A 20,100-nucleotide genomic window follows, 5' to 3' on the forward strand; every position below is an offset into this window, starting at 1 on the left:
CCACTGCTGTCCATTTCCAAAGACCCTCCTTTCAGCATCCTTCCTGCCTGTTCTAAGCCACAGTGGTGAAAATCCAAACTCCAGGCTGTGAAAGCAACTTCCCTCTCATGCTGCCCCTCACCGACACCCGGAACAATTCCAAAGAATGGGAACATAGATGAACAAGGATAACGTGAAGTCCTAGAAGGAGACAGTGTGGAGAAGAAAGGAAAGAATGTCGCGACCCCCATGAATCCTTCCAAAGTGTTCAAATTTGACACGAGTCCTCATGGCCACCAACATAAACCTGCATTTGCTGTCACTTAGAAACATTGTCAGCAAGCCTTTGCCAAGCCCTGTCATCACTAACGTAAAGACTTTGATCCTTGGGCTGAAAGACACGGCTACACCTCAAAGTCACATTTCCAATTTTCATGACACAAAGCAGGGGCCAGTGATGTGGCTGTTGTCTGTGACAAGGCAGGTGTCAGACACCAAGGGAACGCTCCAGCAGGCCGACACACAGGTCATGTGGAGGCTGCTTGGCTCCAGCCACTGGCAAAATATGGCAAAATAAGAAATCCCACCTTGCCTTTGCTATTTGCGGGTATTTTCCTGTTACTCCATTAGCTGGCCCCCAAATCAGTGCCCTAACTTGGTCAAACAGCAACGTTCTGAAGGCCCTGGCACAGAAGGGCTCTCAGTGTCATACCTATACCAGGTGAAGAAATCAGGCGCCTATTTCAAATGAAGGCACCACTGGTATCTAACAGGGTTTCTTTCCTGAGGACGTCCAGGCGTCTTTTGCACAGAGACGATGTGGCCGGGTGACCAGAGGCCTCACGAAGTAGTTTCCTCTGCCACTGCAGATTCAGCAAGTGAAACTGTCCCCACGAGACCCTCGGCTCAGCCTCAGGGGAGAGGCACAAGGCCTCTTTCCAGGCTGGGATTTGGGTCAAAGCAGTGAGCAGAGAACTCTGAGCCTCTTCTCTTCATAGTGGTGGCAAGTTTGGGAGGAGCTGCAGGACCTGCAGGAGGCTTTGTGTTGAAAAGCTCCCTCCCACTCTCGGAAAGACCTGGAGCAGGAGGGCAGTGTGCGGGCATCTCTCCAGAACCTTTGTGTGCATGTGGTTCTGTCCAGGCCCAACCCTGGGCAGGCCCAGCTTGGGAGTGGCCCGGAGAAGCTCTCAGTGGTCACTTCCTGCTGGACGTCTCCTGGCTGTGCAGAACACGTGCATGACCACGTGCGGTGGGCTGAAGGGTGCCTCATCCAAGGTACGGCCGGGTCCTGAAACACGTGACTGTGCCCTTACTTGGGGTCTTTGAGGATGGGAATGAGGATCTTGAGATGAGATCTTGGGTCCTAAATCCAGTGATGAGTCCTTGTAATGGAAGAGGAGCGGAGACAGCGACAGAGACACAGGGGAGGGCTGCGTGAAGACAGAGGCAGAGACTGCAGAGATGCGCCAGCAAGCTACGGGGGCAGAGGATGGCCAGTGGCCACCAGGAGCTGGAAGAGGTGAGGAAGACCCTCACCTGGAGCCTCCAGAGGGGGTGCGGCCCTGCCTACACCTTGATTTCAGATTTCCGGCCTCCAGAACTAAGAGAGAAGACATTCCTGTTGCTTTAAACCCCAAGTTGGTCATCAATTGTCCAAGGATCCCAAAGAAATGAACCCACTTTTCATTCATTCATTGAGAGGGTTCCTACTGAGCACCTTCCAAGAGCTAGACAGACACTCTTCCAGGAGCCCTAGGGCCCGTCTAAACGACTAGAGGCGGGGCCCTATCAAGAGGCCTGATGCCTCAGACCGCACCCCTCAATCAGAACTAACAAACACAAAATCCACAGGAGCGGCTCTTTATCCATAGGCCACCAACGATCGGGGCTCTGGGTAAGACCTGTGGCCTTGAGGGGCCCACATGAGAAAGACTCCTGGACTTACCCAGCCATTGCCACTAACCAACCATGATGAACACCCTGGCAGGCCCTGCATCAGGTCTGACAGCATAGTGCGCTTGGGGCCAGACATGCAGTAACTGCCAGCTGTCCCTTCACTCTAGAAATGTCCCGAGGTCTTTGCTCCCTTCACCTCTCTCTCCATAAACTGTACTTGATTTTCTTTTCCATATGAGAACGTATACCCTCCAATGAATCTTCCTTTCAACGCCGAGCTCGCTTTGGGAGACACACGCTGCCTCCAGGGCTACAGCAGAGGAACCCACAGTTCCCACAGATCTCCTGGTAGGGCATGTAAGGCTTGGACAGATTCCTATCAGTGGCCTCAAGGGACTAAACTTTGAAGATAAATGTGACTCGAAATGGCCAGAAGTCATTCACGACCAGGCTGCTGGGGAAGCGGGCACACAAGCCTGCAGACCAGCCTCCATGGAAGGGCCACCGTGTGGAGATGAACCCAGACAGTGCATGCGTGTGTGTGTAGATGTGTGTGTGTGCATGTGCACGCCTGGGTGTGTGCACGTATGCATGAGTATGTGTGCAGGTGTGTGAGTGCATGTGTGTGTAAATGTGTGTGCACATGTATGGATGAGTGTGTGCATGCATGCATGAGGATGTGAATGTGTGTGTACATGTGTGGGTGTATGTGTGTGCACATATGGGTGAGCGTGTGCATGAGTGTGCACGTGTGTGAGTGCATGTGTGTGTAAATGTGTGTGAGCATGTATGGGTGAGTGTGTGAATGTGTGTGCGCATGTGTGTGTGTGAGCATACATGTGTGCATGTCTGGGTGAGCGTGTGCACGTGTGTGAGGTGTGAGTGAGCGTGCATGTGTAAGTGCGTGTGCATGCATGTATATGTGAATGTGTGTGCATGTGTGGGTGTGGGTGTGCCTGTATGGGTGTGTGCATGAGTGTGTGCAGGTGTGGGAGAGTGTGCATGCATACGTGTATGTATGGGTGTGTGCATGTACGCATGAGTGTGTATGGGGGTGTGTGTACGTGTGTGCATGTATGGTTGAGTGTCTGCATGTAGGCATGAGTGTGTGTGTGCATGAGTGCATGTGAATGTCAGTGCATGTGTGGGTGAGTGTGCATGCGTGTGTGCTTGAGTGTGTGTGTGAACCTCTCTGAGCAGCTCTGCCAAGATGTCCTGAACACTTCCAAGGACAAGGAGAGACTGAATTAGCATGTCCCATCCACAGGAGCCTGGGAGCCAGGAAAACAAATGAATCCCATGCTGCTCGCTTCTTCCCCACAGCTTTTCTCGAAGCTAAACAGCAGCCGCGTGCTCATGAGTGGACTTGCTCTCTTTGTCATGTTACCAGTGATCTAGCCTGTGTCCTATCCCACCCTGAGTGTAGCTCCAGCAGGCCATGGGGAGGGGACGGCACAGCAGGGCATCACCCCAAAGCTGGTCCTGGGGAGACCACACCAGAACCTGTTAGGTAGAGATGAGCCACACTCTCTGGCTGGGAGGTAGTGACTGCTGTTTTTCAGGGCATGGCTTACATACGAACCTTTTCAAGGCACAGAAAATGCACTCACACAAAATCCCACGGGGAAGGCTAATCCTGGACACATAAAAAAGAGGGGGAAAGGGTTTGAGCCCCTGCTGAGTGACGGAGGGGCTCATAAGACAGCGCCAGGCAGCATCATTATTGCCAGGCTGCTTCTGCACATAATGGGGTCATCAAAGGGTGGGCGCCTCCTCCCAAGGCATCAAATGCATCCGATTATGCAGGGAGCGAGGTGCCCCTGTGTGGCAATCTGGAGAAAGCTGGGGAAACTGCCTCCACTCTGACCCTGAGGCGGCTGGGAAAGAAACCTGCATACTGAATCCCGGGGACTTCCCAGAGGACGATCCAGGCCTCCCAGACGGTGGGACCTGCCCACAGACCCAGAAAGCAGATCGTTACTTTACCCAAAAATAATACATATGCTGCAAATGGAAAGATCTGTGTGAAGTCCATCTTAAGAGCAGCAGATGAGCGGCTGGTCAACACCAGCTGGAGCTCCCGGGAGTCAGTGAGACGGTAAGCAAGCTTATTTCTAGAGGAAAACGTTGAACTCTCCAGTGGACTGCAGAGATTCAGGAGGAGCTTGGCCACAGCATCCTGAAAAATGCAGTCAAATCCACAGTAACACTGGACAGTATTTGGGAGCTGCCTTAAAACACGGGAGTGCCTGGGGTGCAAGGCTTTCGGAGGGGCACGCAGAGAAGGGAAAGGAAGGGACTCGCCTCGAAGATGCTCTGATCACAGGGACCATTTCCTAGGCACAAACATCCGTGGGCGCCAGCTCTGGGGCACACACACGAATGGATGTAGGGGGTGCTCACAAACAGCACAGAGGTGGCACCTGCCTTCTGGGTGTTTCTATCGAGGCTAGCAGGTGTGGGCCCTGGAAGTCCATGGAAGGCGGGACTCACTGGGGCCTGAATCTTTACTGATGGCCCCCAGACCTCTCCTTCCCCTACCTGCCCGAGGAGCCCAGGGAAGGGCTTCACTGGGCAAACACTGCTCAGCGACCCACAGGGGCATGGCACTGCCACCATGGGATCATAGGGAACCTTCACAAATGCATAGCCTCATGATTTCAGACCCACTGATGTCTGACTATATTCTCGGATGCCCAAAAGAGTCAGCCCCTACAGAAACGCACTGGCAGGTGGCACAGAAGCCGCAAGAAACCCAGGCCAGAGAGGGGCTGAGTAACGGCCACCTGGCCCGCAGCTCCCCTGGGGACTCCCAGCTCTCTCGGGTTTCTTCTGAACCTCAAAGTAAGAGAGGTCACCTTCCTTCTGCCACAGGAGATCTGGGTTCAACCCCAGTTCCACCTCTATCTCCCTGCGGGCTTTAGCACATTGCCCCAGCTGTGCACCTGCTCACCAGTCACCTGAGGGAAATGGGATGAGACAATGGCTGTCTCCACCCGGACACAGCCGCTCCAGATCTCCCATCTCGAGATTCCCAGCTCTTCCTCCAATGCCTTTACTAATTAATTCTTGCTGTCTAACCATGCCTGGTTTGTGCCTTTTCTTCCTCACTGGATGGTGAGTTTCTCAAGGCAGGCCCCACTTCTGTGCCTCTCCTTGCACCCTGCTCCCTGCAGGCAGCCGTGGGCACAAGAGCAAGAAAGGGTTTGAGGTGCTAGAAGGCAGATGCAGCATAGAAGGTTGTCTAAGGGGAGCAGTGGGAGAGTGTGCAGGGCCCACCAGTGTGAAGGAAGCGACGCCCAGGGCTAGTCAGTGGAGGCACAGGGTGCAGGATTCAGCGGCTGGTCAGGGCTGCATGATGCTCAGTGGGATGCCATGGCACAGGTGCACAGACAGCTCCCAGCCAATTGCCACGGCTGCCCACGGATGCCCACAGGGAGCAGGGTGTGAGGAAGGGCACGGAAGTGAGGCCTGTCTTGAGGAACTCACCATCCAGTGAGGAAGAAAAGGCACAAACCGGTCACGGCTACATGGCCCTTGGGGAAGGGAGGAAGGGCTGGGGAATCCCAAGGCGGGAGGTTGGGAGCGGCAGGGAGAAGAGGGCTCTTCCAGACCCCAGGGAAAAGGCCCTCCCAGACAGAGGCACGGGAGGCCAAGCAGATGGAGGGGACAGAGCATGCCACTCCCCTGCAGAAGGACTATTTTGTGCTGAAGCCAAATAAGAATCGATGGATGCAACAAGAGTTCTCTTACCTCCCCCTTTCTGCCTAAAAGCAGGGCATTACCCCCTCCTCCCACCCCACCCTCCCACCTCTGCTTCTGTATCAGGATTTGGAGAGTGCCCCTTATCACCTGAGAGGGATGCCAGCCCCTGATGAATCTGCATCAACAGACTTTGCCAAGATAACCTTAATCTTCCATTTGTTCCTCCGTGGAGTTCCTAGTCACTTGCCCACCATCTGTCACCCCTCGAAGCCCAAACCTCCTTTTCCCTGGTCTAGCCACTTCTCCACATCCTATTGCCTCTTGTTAAAATGGTATATATGCTCCCGAACCCAGGCACTTTTTTTGGTTTTTACTTCTTGTCTGTGAAGCCCCCGTGCATAGATTAAAAGTGTTAAAATCGTATGTCTCTTCTCTTGTTAATCTGTCTTTTGGAGGCCCCAGATGCTCAACCTCCGAGGGTAGAGAATGTTTCTCCGCTGTACAGGAACCTGAGCCCGGTCCACCGCAGGCTGCACTGCAGGGCCCCACCCACAGCCAGTGATCTTTCACAGCTGATTAGCGGGCATCGAGCAAGATCTGGACATCAAGAGGACGCTGAGCTGTGAGCAGGGATGGCTTCCTGAACAAGGCTGGCCAGAGCTGGACCCAGAGGGGTGGGCAGCTCTCAGCTCCTGGAACCAGCACCCCTCCCACTGGAAGGGCCCTGGGGAGGCTGGTGGGCTCCAGGTCTCTCCTCCGACTCCACGGATGGCAGACCCTGGAGGAATTGGTTCCTCTGCCAACCCCAACCTCAGTCCTCATGCTCCTGGACCCTGATTGAGTTTGAGGAGGACCAGCTCCTAAACCAACGATATTCTCCAGTCAGGGCCCTGGACTCCTCCACGGCAGCTGGGTTGGTCACGGTGTCACAAGGCACTGGCAGGGCCACCCACCAGTGACTCCCAAGCCAGGATCAGCCCAAAGGCAGGGACCCCGTGGTGAGGTGTGAACCAGCACCCCTCTGGTTCACACCATTGAGATCCCCAGGCTAGACCAGTGCCCAGCACTGCAGGCACTCAGTACAAATCTGTATGCTGGATGGATAGAAGGAGGACGGAGCCGTGGAACACCACTGAGGCAGTGTCAGTCAGCATCGGGGTGCCCTGTGTGTCAGCCGGCATTGGGGTGCCCTGTGTGTCAGCCGGCATCGGGGTGCCCTGTGTGTCAGCCGGCATCTGGGTGCCCTGTGTGTCAGCCGGCATCGGGGTGCCCTGTGTGTCAGCCGGCATCGGGGTGCCCTGTGTGTCAGCCGGCATCTGGGTGCCCTGTGTGTCAACTGGCATCTGTGCCCTGTGGATACCACCCTGTCCTACATCTGGGAGAGAAAACAGCTCCCAGTGCCATGCAATGCACTCTCCTTTGCATAGGAACCCAGCCACACCTGTGGGCCCATCTGCAGGCAGCTCTGCGGAGGGGGAGCTTGGTCATCGCCCCATCTCACACGAATCTGTGGGGAGGGGTCTCCAGAGACAGCTGGGGTGGCTGCAGCCCCCAGCACAGAGCTCTAGCTGTGCCGGTCCTGGCTGGGCAAGAGCAGCGGCCACTCGCTGTTGCCTGTCTGGAGTTTTGGAGATGTGGCTGCCAGGCCGGGGATGCTGTGAAAGCTTTGTGCTCCAGAGGCCAGCCAAGCCCCCACCCCGTTCCGCTTCCTGCCACGGCCCTTGCCATGGAGCAAGACCCGCCTCTTCTGGGCCCCCAAATCCCTGACCGTGAAAAGCAACGCGGCAGAGAATCTTTCTGTGTGGTCCAATCTGATGTGTACTGCCCTCAGAGGTCACCCAGCCACACAGAACGGTAACAGCCTCCTCCCGCATTGCTGACCCAAATCCTTCTCCTCCAAAGGCCGGCCTCAGTGCTCCCATCTCCTACCCAAGCAAGCATCCCCACTGGCTCGGCTCTTGCTCCCAAGAAGGCTGCAGCCACCTGCCCCTGCGTCCTGCTGCCTGACCTCACCTGTCCTGCACCTCCCCAGCTTTCCAGGGGTACTGAGCGCCTGTAAGAACCTCCAGGTCCAAGGCCAGGACTTACTGTCCTGGGCCCTGCCCCGCCTTTCCTGAGCACTGCTGCAAAGCCACCAGGCACTGCACAAGACACTCCCCAAACGCCTCCCCGTGGAGTAACCTGGGAAGCATCCCTAGCCACTGCGCTGACATTACGAACCACCTTCCCACACGACCAGACCTTGCCCTGCATCCACCCACAATAACACCCACAAGGTCCTCACTCTGCTCCGGACAGCAGGCAGGGCCCTGGCATGAACACCCGTGAACACCCACACGCAGACCTTGTTTCTCCCACCCACAACCCAGCCGTCCAGGAATCAGTTCTTAGTCCTTCTGCACTCAAATCCACATTCATTCCAACAGCAGGAAAGAGAGAAAACTCCCGCCCCGCCGGACACGAGGAGGCTGCAGTACTCGGAGCGCCCACCAGGTGTCAGAAGGAAAACGCCGCAGCCAGGCAGCGGCTCTCCATCTCCTCCCGCGGCGAGGGACACCCGAGGACGCCTCTGAGCCTGTGAGCCAGGTGCCAGCCAGACCAAGTGAGTTCCCAAACCCAGCAAGGAGGGCGGCCGATTCCACGTGGTGTGGCTGCCTGGGGGCGAGGAGTGGGCAAGGCCCTGGAGCCATCCGCTGTGGTTACTGCTGCTGCTGCTGCTGCTGCCGTTTGCTGGACACCTGCGGGGTCCTGAGGCCACCGTCTGGGCTGAGCACTGGCAGGCTCCCTGGGCCCCGAGGGGCCCCACTCTCCCTACAGCCACAGTCAGCCCCAGAAACATCCGAACAGGGCTGGTGTGAGGAGTGCCTGGGCGAGGGGGGATTTGAAGACGCAAGTCTCTGGGTCACCTCCACAGGCAGGGACGGCTCGGGTCACAGTGTGGAGAGGAGGCATGGGCAGCCCCACACCTCATGATCTCAGGAAAGACAGTCAACCTCTTACCCTTTCTCCAGGGTCCCCGACTTGGCCAGTGGGACCCATGGTTCCTGGAGGTCCGGGAAGACCCTAGAATTAAAAATAAAGTTGGGGCAGAGTTAGAAGATGGGGCCGCAGGGCAAGATCCGATTTCCACCTGGCCGATGAAGGCAGAGGTGGGTGGGAGAGCGCTGGCTCCCAGGGGATCTGCAAAAGGGGAGAGCCCCCCTTTTTTCCATCCAGGAGACATAAGGGGTGTCGCCAACCCCACCCCACCAAGCGCACCTTCTGCAAGTCACAAGATAAAGCCGGATACTCACCGCAGGGCCTTCCGGGCCAGGCGGACCCTCAATGAGCATGCCCTGGGGAGACAGACAAAGGGCGTCTGAGACCACGGCCCATCCCTCCCGACACCCCAGACCCCAGTGGACGGCCTTCAGCTGTGTGCACAAGAGGCCCTGGCTCAGTTCCTGCTGTCCAGGGGAGTCACGAGCACAGACTACAATGGGGGCCTGTGGTGGGGCCTCAGTGGCTATCCTCCTAGCACTCCCGGGCAGAAGAGCAACCCGGGCCAGCGGCCAGTGACAGACACAGGCTGCCTCAAGACCAACGCCATGAGAAGCACCTGAAGACGCCGAGATGAGGAAAAGGAGCCGAGACCACCAGGCTCCCCGCATCGCCCTGAAGGGGAGTGCCAGGCAGGCCCACCAGGCCACAGCCATTCGAGGGAGGAGGTGGATGCCAGGACAAGGGGACTCGGGTGGATTTAGGAAGGATGAGGGAAAAATAGGTGCCCCAGCCCCGGGCTGAACTTCTGCCCCCAGCCAGGACCACCGTCAGGCCCCGGGGCTGCAGCCTCCAGACCCCGCCTCCCTCCAGGTAACAGGTGCATCCTCCCATGCACACAGCAGCACAGAACCCATGGGAAACCCTGCCAAGTCCACCTGCCCACTCGGCCCTCCTCCTTCGCCCTCACCTCGCCACAGGGCCCACCTGCCTCAAGCACACCCAGGCCTCACTCTAACCCCAATGCGGACAGGGCCTCCTGGCCCCTGGGTCAGCCTGAGCCCCGGGAAAGGCAACGTGGATGGCTGTGAAGGCAGCGGTGGGAGCGGCTCCCTGCAGGATGGGGCTCCCTGCCCTGAGACCCCCACTTCCGACCCCTTCCCCAGGGCAGGATTCCTCTCTCCACTTCTGACCTGGCAACGCCAGAGTCAGGTGCCCCCAATGCCCCAAGAGTCTTCCGTGTTCCATGACGACTTCAGGGCAACTGTTCCTCAAGGGACTTGCTCTGACAGATGGGAGCCAGGTGCTACTCAACAAGACAGTGGAGAATGACCCCAAGGCAGCCAGAGATCTTTGAGGCAAGCTAGGACCCGGGGGGCCACGTTTTCAAAGAGGTACCCAGGAACTCAGCATTCCCTGCCCTGCACCCCTTCAAGTGTCTGCTCCCCACATTTGCGACACAGCACGCGTCAGCCGCCCAGCCAAGGCTCCAGCAGGCCCAGGGGCAGCTCTGGCTCAGCTCTGGAGGGTGTGGGTGTGGCCTCAGCGACACCCATGGGTACTGATTATCCTGCAGCTGCAGGGAAGGAAGGCAGGAACTGCGGCCATGGAGCCCTCCACCTACAGGTCAAAGGGTGGCATGGACAGCCTGGGGTCCCACGCAGAAACCGGCCACAGGGGCGGAGGCTCTGCAGAGAGTTCCCTAGGATGACGCCTAGTGGGGCTATGGAAGTTGAGGCACCGTGGAGACCCCAGGACTGTAGCATCACCAGCATACAGTGGCAGCCTGGGAGGGCAGCAAGGACGAGGCTCCAACTCCTGAGACCTGCTGTGCAAAGCTGTATGAGCAGTGCTGCCTGAGGCCCTGGGGCCGCCTCCACCCAGTGTGTCCAGGAGCTGGCACACCAAGTGAAAGATTATTCTAGAGTTGTCGGACATAAGGTGGTTCATTCGTCCCGTTGGGTTTTGAACTTCCTCGGGGCTGCTACCCCTTTCTTCATGCCTCCCTTTTGGAATGGGAATCTGTCCCCCTCCCCATTGCTATGTAGTTTGGAAGCATGAGGCTTGTTTCATTCCCCAAGCTCACAGCTGGACAGGGATTTGCTTCAAGATAGATAATTTAAGCCTAAGTCTCGCCAGTATCTGATTCGGGTGAGACTCTGGACTTTGAACTTTTGAGTGGATGCTGGTACCGGATGGAGTGAATATAAACTGTACATGAGAAGGATATGAATTTGGGGGCTAGGGCAGAATGTGCTAGGGTTTGAATGTGTCTCCCCAAAAGTCACGTGTTGGAAATGGAATCCTCAATGCAACCGTGTTGAGAGGTGGGATCTTCCGGAGGTGATTAGGCCACCAGGCTCTGCCCGCCTGGGTGGGTGAATGCAGCTATGATGGGAGCAGTCTCGCTAGGGTGGGAGTGGGCTCCTGATGACAGGATGGCAGCAGTCACCTTCTCTCCCGCTCCTTCTCACCATGCAATGCCTTCTGCCATGTGAGGACACAGCAAGAAGCCCTCACCAGATGTGGTCCCTCTATATGTGACTTCCCAACCTCCAGAACTGTGGGTCAATGAAGTCCTGTTCATTCTAAATCACCCTGACTGTGGTGTGCTGTTACAGCAGCTCAAAATGGACTAAGACAGCTCACTTCTGACAAGTCAAAGGTTGTGTCCAGCCAGGCCACAGGCCACCGGAGGCTGCCACCAGAGGTGCTGGGTACCAGGCTGGTGAGGGGACTCCCGGCCAGCGAGGAGGGGCAGATGTCCAGCCAGGCCGCAGGCCACCAGAGGCTGTCACCAGAGGTGCTGGGTACCAGGCTGATAAGGGGACTCCCGGTTCGGGGGGCCGCAGATCTCCCCACCCCTCCCGTCCTGCCTGGGCTGGGGAGCTCTGCACTGTTTACACAGATGCACCCTCAGAGAGACACCCGTGTGTGTGCTGTACACACACAGCTCATCCAAGCAGCCTCCAAGATCCCAGCTTTCCAATTTCCTTCTCTGACAAAGGCAGCTGAGAAAGCCCAGGGCCGGGCTGGGATTAAGGGAGAAACCACTGGCCATCAAGGGGCCGGGGACAGCAGCTGCCTTCCCAGACACACAAATTGCTTTTCTCAGGGAACTGGGGCAATGCGGGCGGGGACCTCGCAGGGGAGCCAACCCCAGATCATCCCAGGTCAGCGTCTGAAGGAAGCTGGGAACAGCTGGATGAATGCGCCTGGGGGAGGAGATGCCTAAACCTTCCCAGGCGAGGTGTGGCCCCGCTCCGGCCCCAGCCCACCCAACCACGGACGCCACTCTCAAAATTCACCCGGCGAAAGAGGAACGAGAGGAAGACGTCTCGATATAGTTAATGATATTGCACTGTAGATGTCATTTGCCAAAAGAGTAGACTTTAGGCACTCTTACCATGAAGAAGAAAAAGAGGCAGCTATGGGGTAGTGGTGGTGGGTGCAGGATCACTTCATTGTGTCTGTGCCTGGGTAAGTGTATCAAACATGCTGCACACCTTCAATGCACACAATTTTTTTTTTTTTTTTTTGAGATGGAGTCTCACACTGTCACCCAGGCCGGAGTGCAATCTTGGCTCACTGCAACCTCCGCCTCCCGGGTTCAACTGATTCTCCTGCCTCAGCCTCCAGAGTAGCTGGGATTACAGGCGCCCACCACCACGCCTGGTTAATTTTTTTGTAGTTTTAGTAAAGATGGGGTTTTGTCATGTTGGTCAGGATGGTCTCGAACGCCTGACTTCAGATGATCCGCCTGCCTCAGCCTCCCAAAGTGCTGGGATAACAGGTGTGAGCCACCACGCCCGGCCGAATGCATACAATTTTAACAAAAGAAATAAAAGACCTCAGACCTGGCAGAACTCAAGACAATCTCAACAGAGGGTCCACCCATCTGGTGAACAGCACATATTTAAAAAACAAAAAACAGCATCAAGTGGAGACGGTGATTTGGATGCCCCTAACGGAGACGGTGATTTGGATGCCCCTAACAGACGTGGCCCAGGTAACATCAGCCACTGAGTCTGGGGGCTTCCTGGCTGGGAGCACAGGGATAAGGATGAACCTGTCTCCTCTCGGTTCTGTGGATCCCTGTCCTTTGAGGGAGCCTCTGCGCTGGCTGACAATGAGAGGGGGCGGGACTGAGTGGGAAAGACCTGGGCACGCCCCTGGAACAGATGCATCTCCCAAGAGGGAGCTCAGGTGGGGCAGACAACAGACACCCCCTTCCACCGGCCGGGATGCCCGCAGGGCCCCAGGACCTGGCCATCTGTTTATGTGCAGCTTGGACCCAAGGACATCTGGCAGTGCTCCAGGTTGAGAAATTCCAACTGTTTATGTGATCTCTGCAGGGGGCCTGGCCAAAGGCCCCGGGACACTTGGAGCAGGCTGGGGCCCGGGGGAGGGAATCCTTCCTAACTGCATCCAGACGGCTGCTGCTTTTCTCAACAAAGGCGAACTGGACTTTCCGGAGCCGTGATGTTCCTGTGGGGCCACCTCAACTCTCGGCCCTCTCCTCGGCCCACCCTTGCCCACTGCTGGCTTCCCGGGGGCCTAGCAGTGGAAAACTTGTGCCCACCCCACACTCCCAACCCCCTCCTGGAGCCCAGACACCACGTTTACACTCACAGAGCCAGCTCACTCGGGAACGTGAGCCAACACGAAGCTCATTCAAAGGTTTCGGTCCAGCCCTCCCAGAGCGGGGAGGGGAAACCGTACTGGGATCCTGCAGAGCCAGGGGCACCTGCCCACCCTGAGATCCCATCTTCCTTCCTGAGCAAGGACACCCTTTCACTGAAGCAATGGGGACAGCACAAAAGAAGCCCAAAGCCAACCTCAAGTCCACCTGGGGGCCAAGACCGTCTGGGGAAATGCAGCCGGATGTCCCACCTCTCAGTAACAAGTGTGGCTCGGGGCTGGGACCTTGGATGCAGCCTCTGCTGTTGTTCACCTTCTGGCAAACACCCCTGGGCAGAGCAGAGCAGGCCGGCAGTCCCCTGCTTCTGGGTGGGTCCGCCCAGGTGGACAGCTGTCACTCTCCCCCGCAGCCACTCTGCTCCCTGGGCCCAGGCCTGGCTCTGAGGTTTTCCACATTGCTGAGCAGGGGAACCCTGGCCTCAGAGTCTCCCTTCATGCCTCGGCACCCCCTTCCCTGCAGCCCATGACCCTTCTGCCTCAGACAAGCTCTGTCTTCCCTGGACCCCCAGAGAGCACTGGAAAGGGGGTCTGAGAAAAGGATGTGTCTGTAGGCACTGGCAGGTCCCACCCCTGGGCTGGGCCTGCAGCAAGGGCGTGGAGCCCCACGAGAGCCATCCAGATACTTCCATAGGCCAGGAAGGGGTGAAGCCCTGGACCCTGGGAATTCCACCCCAGAGGTGGGACACATCCCGTCTGCCCTGGCCACGGGCTTCAAACAGATTCCAGGGGGATAAAGGCCTGCTAAGTGCCATCCGTCAAGGTTCCAAGAAAATGTCCCCAGCTCTGCAGGAGGGTGATGGGTCACCATGACTGCACATTCTGGGAACGGCAAGGTCAGGGGGCTTCTGGGAGCCCCAGGGTGTATCCTGAGCTCAGCCCTCAGGAACTGAGTCCTGGCGGCAGAACAAACAGCCGCCCCCAGCCTCGTGACTGGCTGTGGTGCAGGACGCGCACCTCCTCCTATGGGTACTTGGACACCATGGCAGGGTGGGCCTTGGCGATGGCTCCTCCCTGCTCTCAGGTCATGCCCACCACATGCAGCTGCAGGACTCCCTGCCCAGCTGATCACAGGGCATCTTGCCCGCTGGCAGCGGGGTGGGGTGTCAAGACCTTAGTGGTTCTGAGACCCCAGGGAGAACTGGAGGCCTCCCAGCCAGGCCATGGCCCCCTGAGGGACAAGGACATCCCAGTATGGGGCAGGGCCCCCACCAAATGCGCCAACCCAGGAGGGGCATCTAGAACGTCCTCCGCTACAGTCCCACACTTGAGGGCGTTATCAACAGTAACTTTTTTAACTCTCCCGTGATCTCATTACCTAACATAGTTGGGTTTTGCTCAGCTGGAATTTCAGCACAGTGCTGTTTTATTTCATTCCCTTGACAAAGTTTCATAAACAGTATTCCATGTTTCAACAGCTTCTGCAAACTTTCTCCAAACGGTTGCATAACAGATGCGGAGAGGTACGGCCACGTGTTAACTATTCCCTACCACTGCCGCGCGCATCTTTTACAAGGGATGGGCCATTTACATCCTCTCCTCCACCCCTCAAAGGGGACTCCACTTCCACTGGACAGCTCTGAGCTGCTTTTCATCCCAGGTGAAACTGACAAGCACTGAGATGCCTAGAGTTTGGGTGCAGGACCAGCTTTGATCAGCACCTATCCCGCCCCCTCCATCACAGTCCAGAACATCCCCTACCTGAGGGGATTCTTCACAAGTCCTGGTGACGAGTGGTGCGTGGACTCCACGAGACCAGGTGGTTCCTCAAAGTGACCCAGTGCTCGCAGGTGCAGGGGCCCACGGACCTGGTCATGCCCTACACACCCGCCGTGCCCCCAAGCAGCGGATGCCCCGGCACAGGGAGACAATGAGAAAACATCCTCACCGGCTCGATAATCGCTGGTTCTCCCTTTTGGCCTTTCTCGCCCCGAGGTCCTCCAATCTGGGGGTGATAAAAGGCAGATGGAGAGAGAATCGGAGAGAAAAGTGAGAAAGAAAGTCCAGATTACACAAAATCTGCCCGATTTCACAAGGCCGAGAGCGCTATCATAGCTGGGCATCTCCCCAGGCCCAGGAGCATGGCAGGAGCGCGACAAAGGCCAGGCCCACGGGAGCCCGTGCGACTAGTAACGAAGAAACAGGCCACGATGCACACGCTATTCAGAGCAAATTCGAGGCACTGAGGTCTCTTTAAAAATACAGTTTTGGACACAGGGTGCAACACTTGAGCTGCCCGTAGAGCTCCACCCCTGAGGAAGCTCTTAGGCAGGAGCCCCCATGATGCCCCGCCAGCCCCCCAGCCCCACCCGGAACGGGGGCCTGCACCCTCTCACCCCTTCGTAGATGGTATCCTGGTTCGCCGGCATTCCCGGCCCGATCTCTGATGGGGAGTTGGTGGGGTCGTAGTAGGGGTCGTAGTAGTTCTCGTCAAGGTTCCTGATCGTTTCCTCAGTGAACTCCCCCTCCAAGTCATCCGCACCTTCCCCTGGAGGCGGAGCTGGCTGCAGAGGGAGAGGAAGGCGCAGGGTCGCCTCGCAAATGCACCAGGCACTGCCTCTCCATCAGGCCCTGGGCAGGCACTGTGGCTATCCCGTCAACCGGGCAGAGATCCCAGATCCATCAGGCCCTGTGCTGGTGGCACCATGGCTACCCGGTCCACTGGGCGGAGACCCCCCTCTGGGAGAGACCGCCTCTGAGGGCTCCAGGTCTGACAACTCCAGGACTTCAAGACCAGCAGCCTCCTAAGCTACACAATGCCTGGAGTCTGGAGTCCAACCCACAAGGAGAGGTCCCGTGTCCCCTGGCGGCCTCTTTATGCATCTTCTCCCTCCCACAATGAAGAATTATCACCCCAGACTGCCCTGGCATGAGGGCACACCACGGAGCTGGCACACCATGGAGCTGGCACACCCGTGCACCCGCTCAGGCAGGGGCTCCACCCCACAGCCCCAGGGTCTTGCGATAATGCATCCCAGTGCGGTGCTGCAGACGCAGGGGTCTGGACCTGCTGGAATGAGGTGTCCTCTCTGGCAGTGGAGATTCTGCATCACACAGTGGCTGTGTTAAGCATCGGCCATGTGCTACATGCTATGCAAGACTCCTCCCGAATCTGAAAACTTCACAGCCCCCAGAGACAGGAACTGTCAGTGCCATGTTGGAAAGGAGAACCCCGAGGTCCAGAAATGCGAGCTAACTTTCCAAGGTCTCGGGCAGAGCTTTCAGGCCTGTCAGCTGACAGTCAGCCCCCATCCCAGCCAGGGCGGCCCCAGCTCCTGCTTCACTGTATTTGTCTGGATCCTGGCTCCCAGCCCCATCCTGCCTGGCCACACCCAGGCCACAGGCAGGGACTCTGTCCACAAGCCACCCCCCTCCTCATCCAATTTCCACCTGAATCCTCAAAGACCGGAAGGGCTAGGGTCATTCTACCCATTTTCCAGGTGAAAAATTGACCACATTGAGATCAACCCAGCAAACTAGGGATTCCAGACTTGTTCAGCAGTGGCCTCCCCTGGGGAGTATGACACTGCCCAGCTGCAAAGGGCCCAGGGCCAGGGTGTGGCAGAACACAGGGGCCACCCGAGGACACCAAGGTGAGAATTGGAGTAAGAAGGGAGCTCAGCACTGTGGCCCCAGCCCCGGCCCTTGGCCCACTGCCCCAGACCAAACCAACGGGAAGGAAAGACATTACGTCGGAGGAGTTGGAGGTGCTGGCGGTGCTGGTGGGCATCTCGGCCCCGGCGCCTGGGTCTGTGGGCTGGTCGGGGTTCCCCTCCCCCTCGCCATAGGTGAGGTCATCGTAAGGCGAGGGTGTGTAGTAGTCCTCACTGGGCACGTAGTCATAGTCCCCGATGCCAACGTCCTCTTCCTTCCCAGCCCCTTCACTGGTTTCAGGCACGGGAGCAGCTTCCGTGGGGGTCGGGGTCAGCTCCTGGGAGCCAAGAGCAGAGACAGCTGGAGTCAGGGTGGAGGCTGGCAGCGGTGCCAGGTCTAGGACTTGCCGCATGCCCGGGTGCAGGCATCTCAGTGGCAACACCTGGAGCCCGGGCCTATCAAGAGGCCCAGAGACTCGGTGCAGGGGCCGCCCCCATCCACGGGGCTTGGGGGCAGAGCAAGTGGGAAGAAGGCAGCCCAGCTGCGAGCCCCCAGTCACTAAGCGTGCTCAGAATGGACTCAAACCCACCCAGTTACACACCAGAAAAGGGCAAATCATATCTCAATATTGAAAAAACAAAAGTAGCAAAACATTCCAGGCTCTCAGAGCAATGTGAGATGACCAGGTCACCTTTCCCCGGAAGATACACACATGCTCGCACACGCAGGTTCATGCACACCCGTGCCTATGTGCACACACGCTCACACACACACACACACACGCAGGTTCATGCACACCTGTGCCTGCCTGCACACACGCTCACACACACACACACACACACGCAGGCTCATGCACACCCGTGCCTATGTGCACACATGCTCTCACACACACACACACACAGGTTCATGCACACCCGTGCCTGCATGCACACATGCTCTCACACACACACACACACACGCAGGTTCATGCACACCCATGCCTGCATGCACACACGCTCTCACACACACACACACGCAGGCTCATGCACACCCGTGCCTATGTGCACACACGCTCACACACACACACACACACGCAGGTTCATGCACACCCGTGTCTGCATGCACACACGCTCACACACACACACACACGCAGGTTCATGCACACCTGTGCCTGCATGCACACACGCTCTCACACACACACACGCAGGCTGATGCACACCTGTGCCTATGTGCACACACACTCACACACACACACACACACACACGCAGGTTCATGCACACCTGTGCCTGCATGCACACACGCTCTCACACGCACACACACACAGGCTCATGCACACCCGTGCCTATGTGCACACACGCTCACACACACACACACACACGCAGGTTCATGCACACCCGTGCCTATGTGCACACATGCTCACACACACACACACACACACACGCAGGCTCATGCACACCCGTGCCTATGTGCACACATGCTCACACACACACACACACACACACACGCAGGTTCATGCACACCCGTGCCTGCATGCACACACGCTCTCACACACACACACACACGCAGGCTCATGCACACCCATGCCTATGTGCACACACGCTCACACACACACACACACGCAGGTTCATGCACACCCGTGCCTGCATGCACACACGCTCACACACACACACACACAGGTTCATGCACACCTGTGCCTGCATGCACACACGCTCTCACACACACACACACGCAGGCTCATGCACACCCGTGCCTATGTGCACACACGCTCACACACACACACACGCAGGTTCATGCACACCCGTGCCTATGTGCACACATGCTCACACACACACACACACACACACGCAGGCTCATGCACACCCATGCCTGCATGCACACACGCTCACACACACGCAGGCTCATGCACACCCATGCCTGCGTGCCACATGCTCACACACACTCGTTCATGCACACACGCACACCACCCATGCTCACACCCCACCCTCTTTACCTCTGACAATGGCTCTGAGGCTAGACAGCCTCCTCCCCAGGAGGACACCCACCCATGTGCAGGACACCCACCCATATGCACTCCTGCACGGGGCCCAGGCCCTGCTAGGTGTGACCCTCCAGCTCTCACTGCCGCTCACACACCCTCACAACCCTCCCCAATTTCAGAGGTGAGGGGATGACAGCCCAGAGCGGGGAGGACCCGAGGCTGACCTCAGACTGCACCATCCCCTGGGGGAGCCTCTGAGCTCTCCTCTCTCCTCTCCCACCATAGCTGCACCTACACTTAAGGAGCCCGAGAACCAAATTCATCCTGGGCCTGCTCGAGCCCTGTGCCTGGTACAGGGTGGGGACCGGGGCCGGGGCCCAGAGATGCTGGCAGATGCTCCCCTGTATACCTTGCATCTCCCAACGTCCTCCTCACGGCAGAAAGCCCGATACGCCCCGTGACAGCAAAGCTCGGACAGCAACAGCCGGCTCCTTCACTGAGCTGCCCCCGCAACCTTCACAGCTCGGACAGCCCCCAACAGCTGGCTCCCTCACTGAGCTGCCCCCACGACCTTCACCAGACAGCCCCCAACCCTCCACCCTGACACAACCTCTCCCGGCCTCGCCCTCCCCTGCACCACAGCCTCGAGGGACCCAGCCCAACCCAGTCCCCTGCTCAGCCCAGACCTCGGGGACCTCTGTGGTTTCTCTGGCAGCTTCCACGGGCTTCTTGCTGGGGGTGGGCTCCTTCCCTAGGTCTTCTGGGTCTTCGTAGTAGGGGTATTCGTAGTAATAGGTCTCACCCTCGCCGTCTCCTTCTGTGTACTGAAAGCAAATTGCGGCCCCGTGAGGAAGCAGCGGAGCCCACAGAGCAACCAGCCTGCTGTCCTTCCGCAACCTCCAGATCTGGCTGCGAAGATTGCGCGCCACGATGCCCTGTCCAGCCCCAGGCGTGAACCTCCCCGTGGGTCCCCGGATGGGGTTCCTCCCTCTCCAGCAACTTGGAAAGCTGACGCAGCCTCATCAGAAGCACAAGAGAGAAAGTGGGGGGGGGGACACCAGGTCCCCTCGAGCAGGCAGAGAAAGATGAGCCCTCAAAGGTGAAGGCTTCTGGCCCTTTGGAACCCAGGCCAGAACAATCAACAGAATGGCAGTCTGTGCAGCCGTCACCATGTCACCAGCAGGCTCCCGAGTCTTCAGCCCCAGGCCTCAAAGCCCAGGGACCCCACGGGAAGGGTTTCACTGGGACAGAGTAGGCCTTGTCCTGAGCCCATTCCCACACCAGGAGCTGG

At 57.8% G+C, this 20,100-nt stretch overlaps 1 protein-coding gene across 2 annotated transcripts in view; it reads right to left on the reverse strand.

Moving 5' to 3' along the window:
- The window catches only part of COL5A1 (collagen type V alpha 1 chain), a 210,114-nt gene that overhangs the window by 100,109 nt on the left and 89,905 nt on the right, over positions 1–20,100 (reverse strand). For both annotated transcript variants that reach the window (XM_055270439.2, XM_055270438.2), the window contains exons 6-11: positions 19,496–19,633; positions 16,949–17,188; positions 15,594–15,761; positions 15,146–15,202; positions 8,874–8,915; positions 8,581–8,643 (exon numbers count right to left, since the gene is read on the reverse strand). In XM_055270439.2, the coding sequence (XP_055126414.1) occupies positions 8,581–8,643; positions 8,874–8,915; positions 15,146–15,202; positions 15,594–15,761; positions 16,949–17,188; positions 19,496–19,633 (708 nt within the window). The remainder of the gene's footprint in view (positions 1–8,580; positions 8,644–8,873; positions 8,916–15,145; positions 15,203–15,593; positions 15,762–16,948; positions 17,189–19,495; positions 19,634–20,100) is intronic.

The sequence above is a fragment of the Symphalangus syndactylus genome, chromosome 3 (genome assembly GCF_028878055.3).
Source record: "Symphalangus syndactylus isolate Jambi chromosome 3, NHGRI_mSymSyn1-v2.1_pri, whole genome shotgun sequence".
Taxonomy (NCBI): Eukaryota; Metazoa; Chordata; class Mammalia; order Primates; family Hylobatidae; genus Symphalangus; species Symphalangus syndactylus.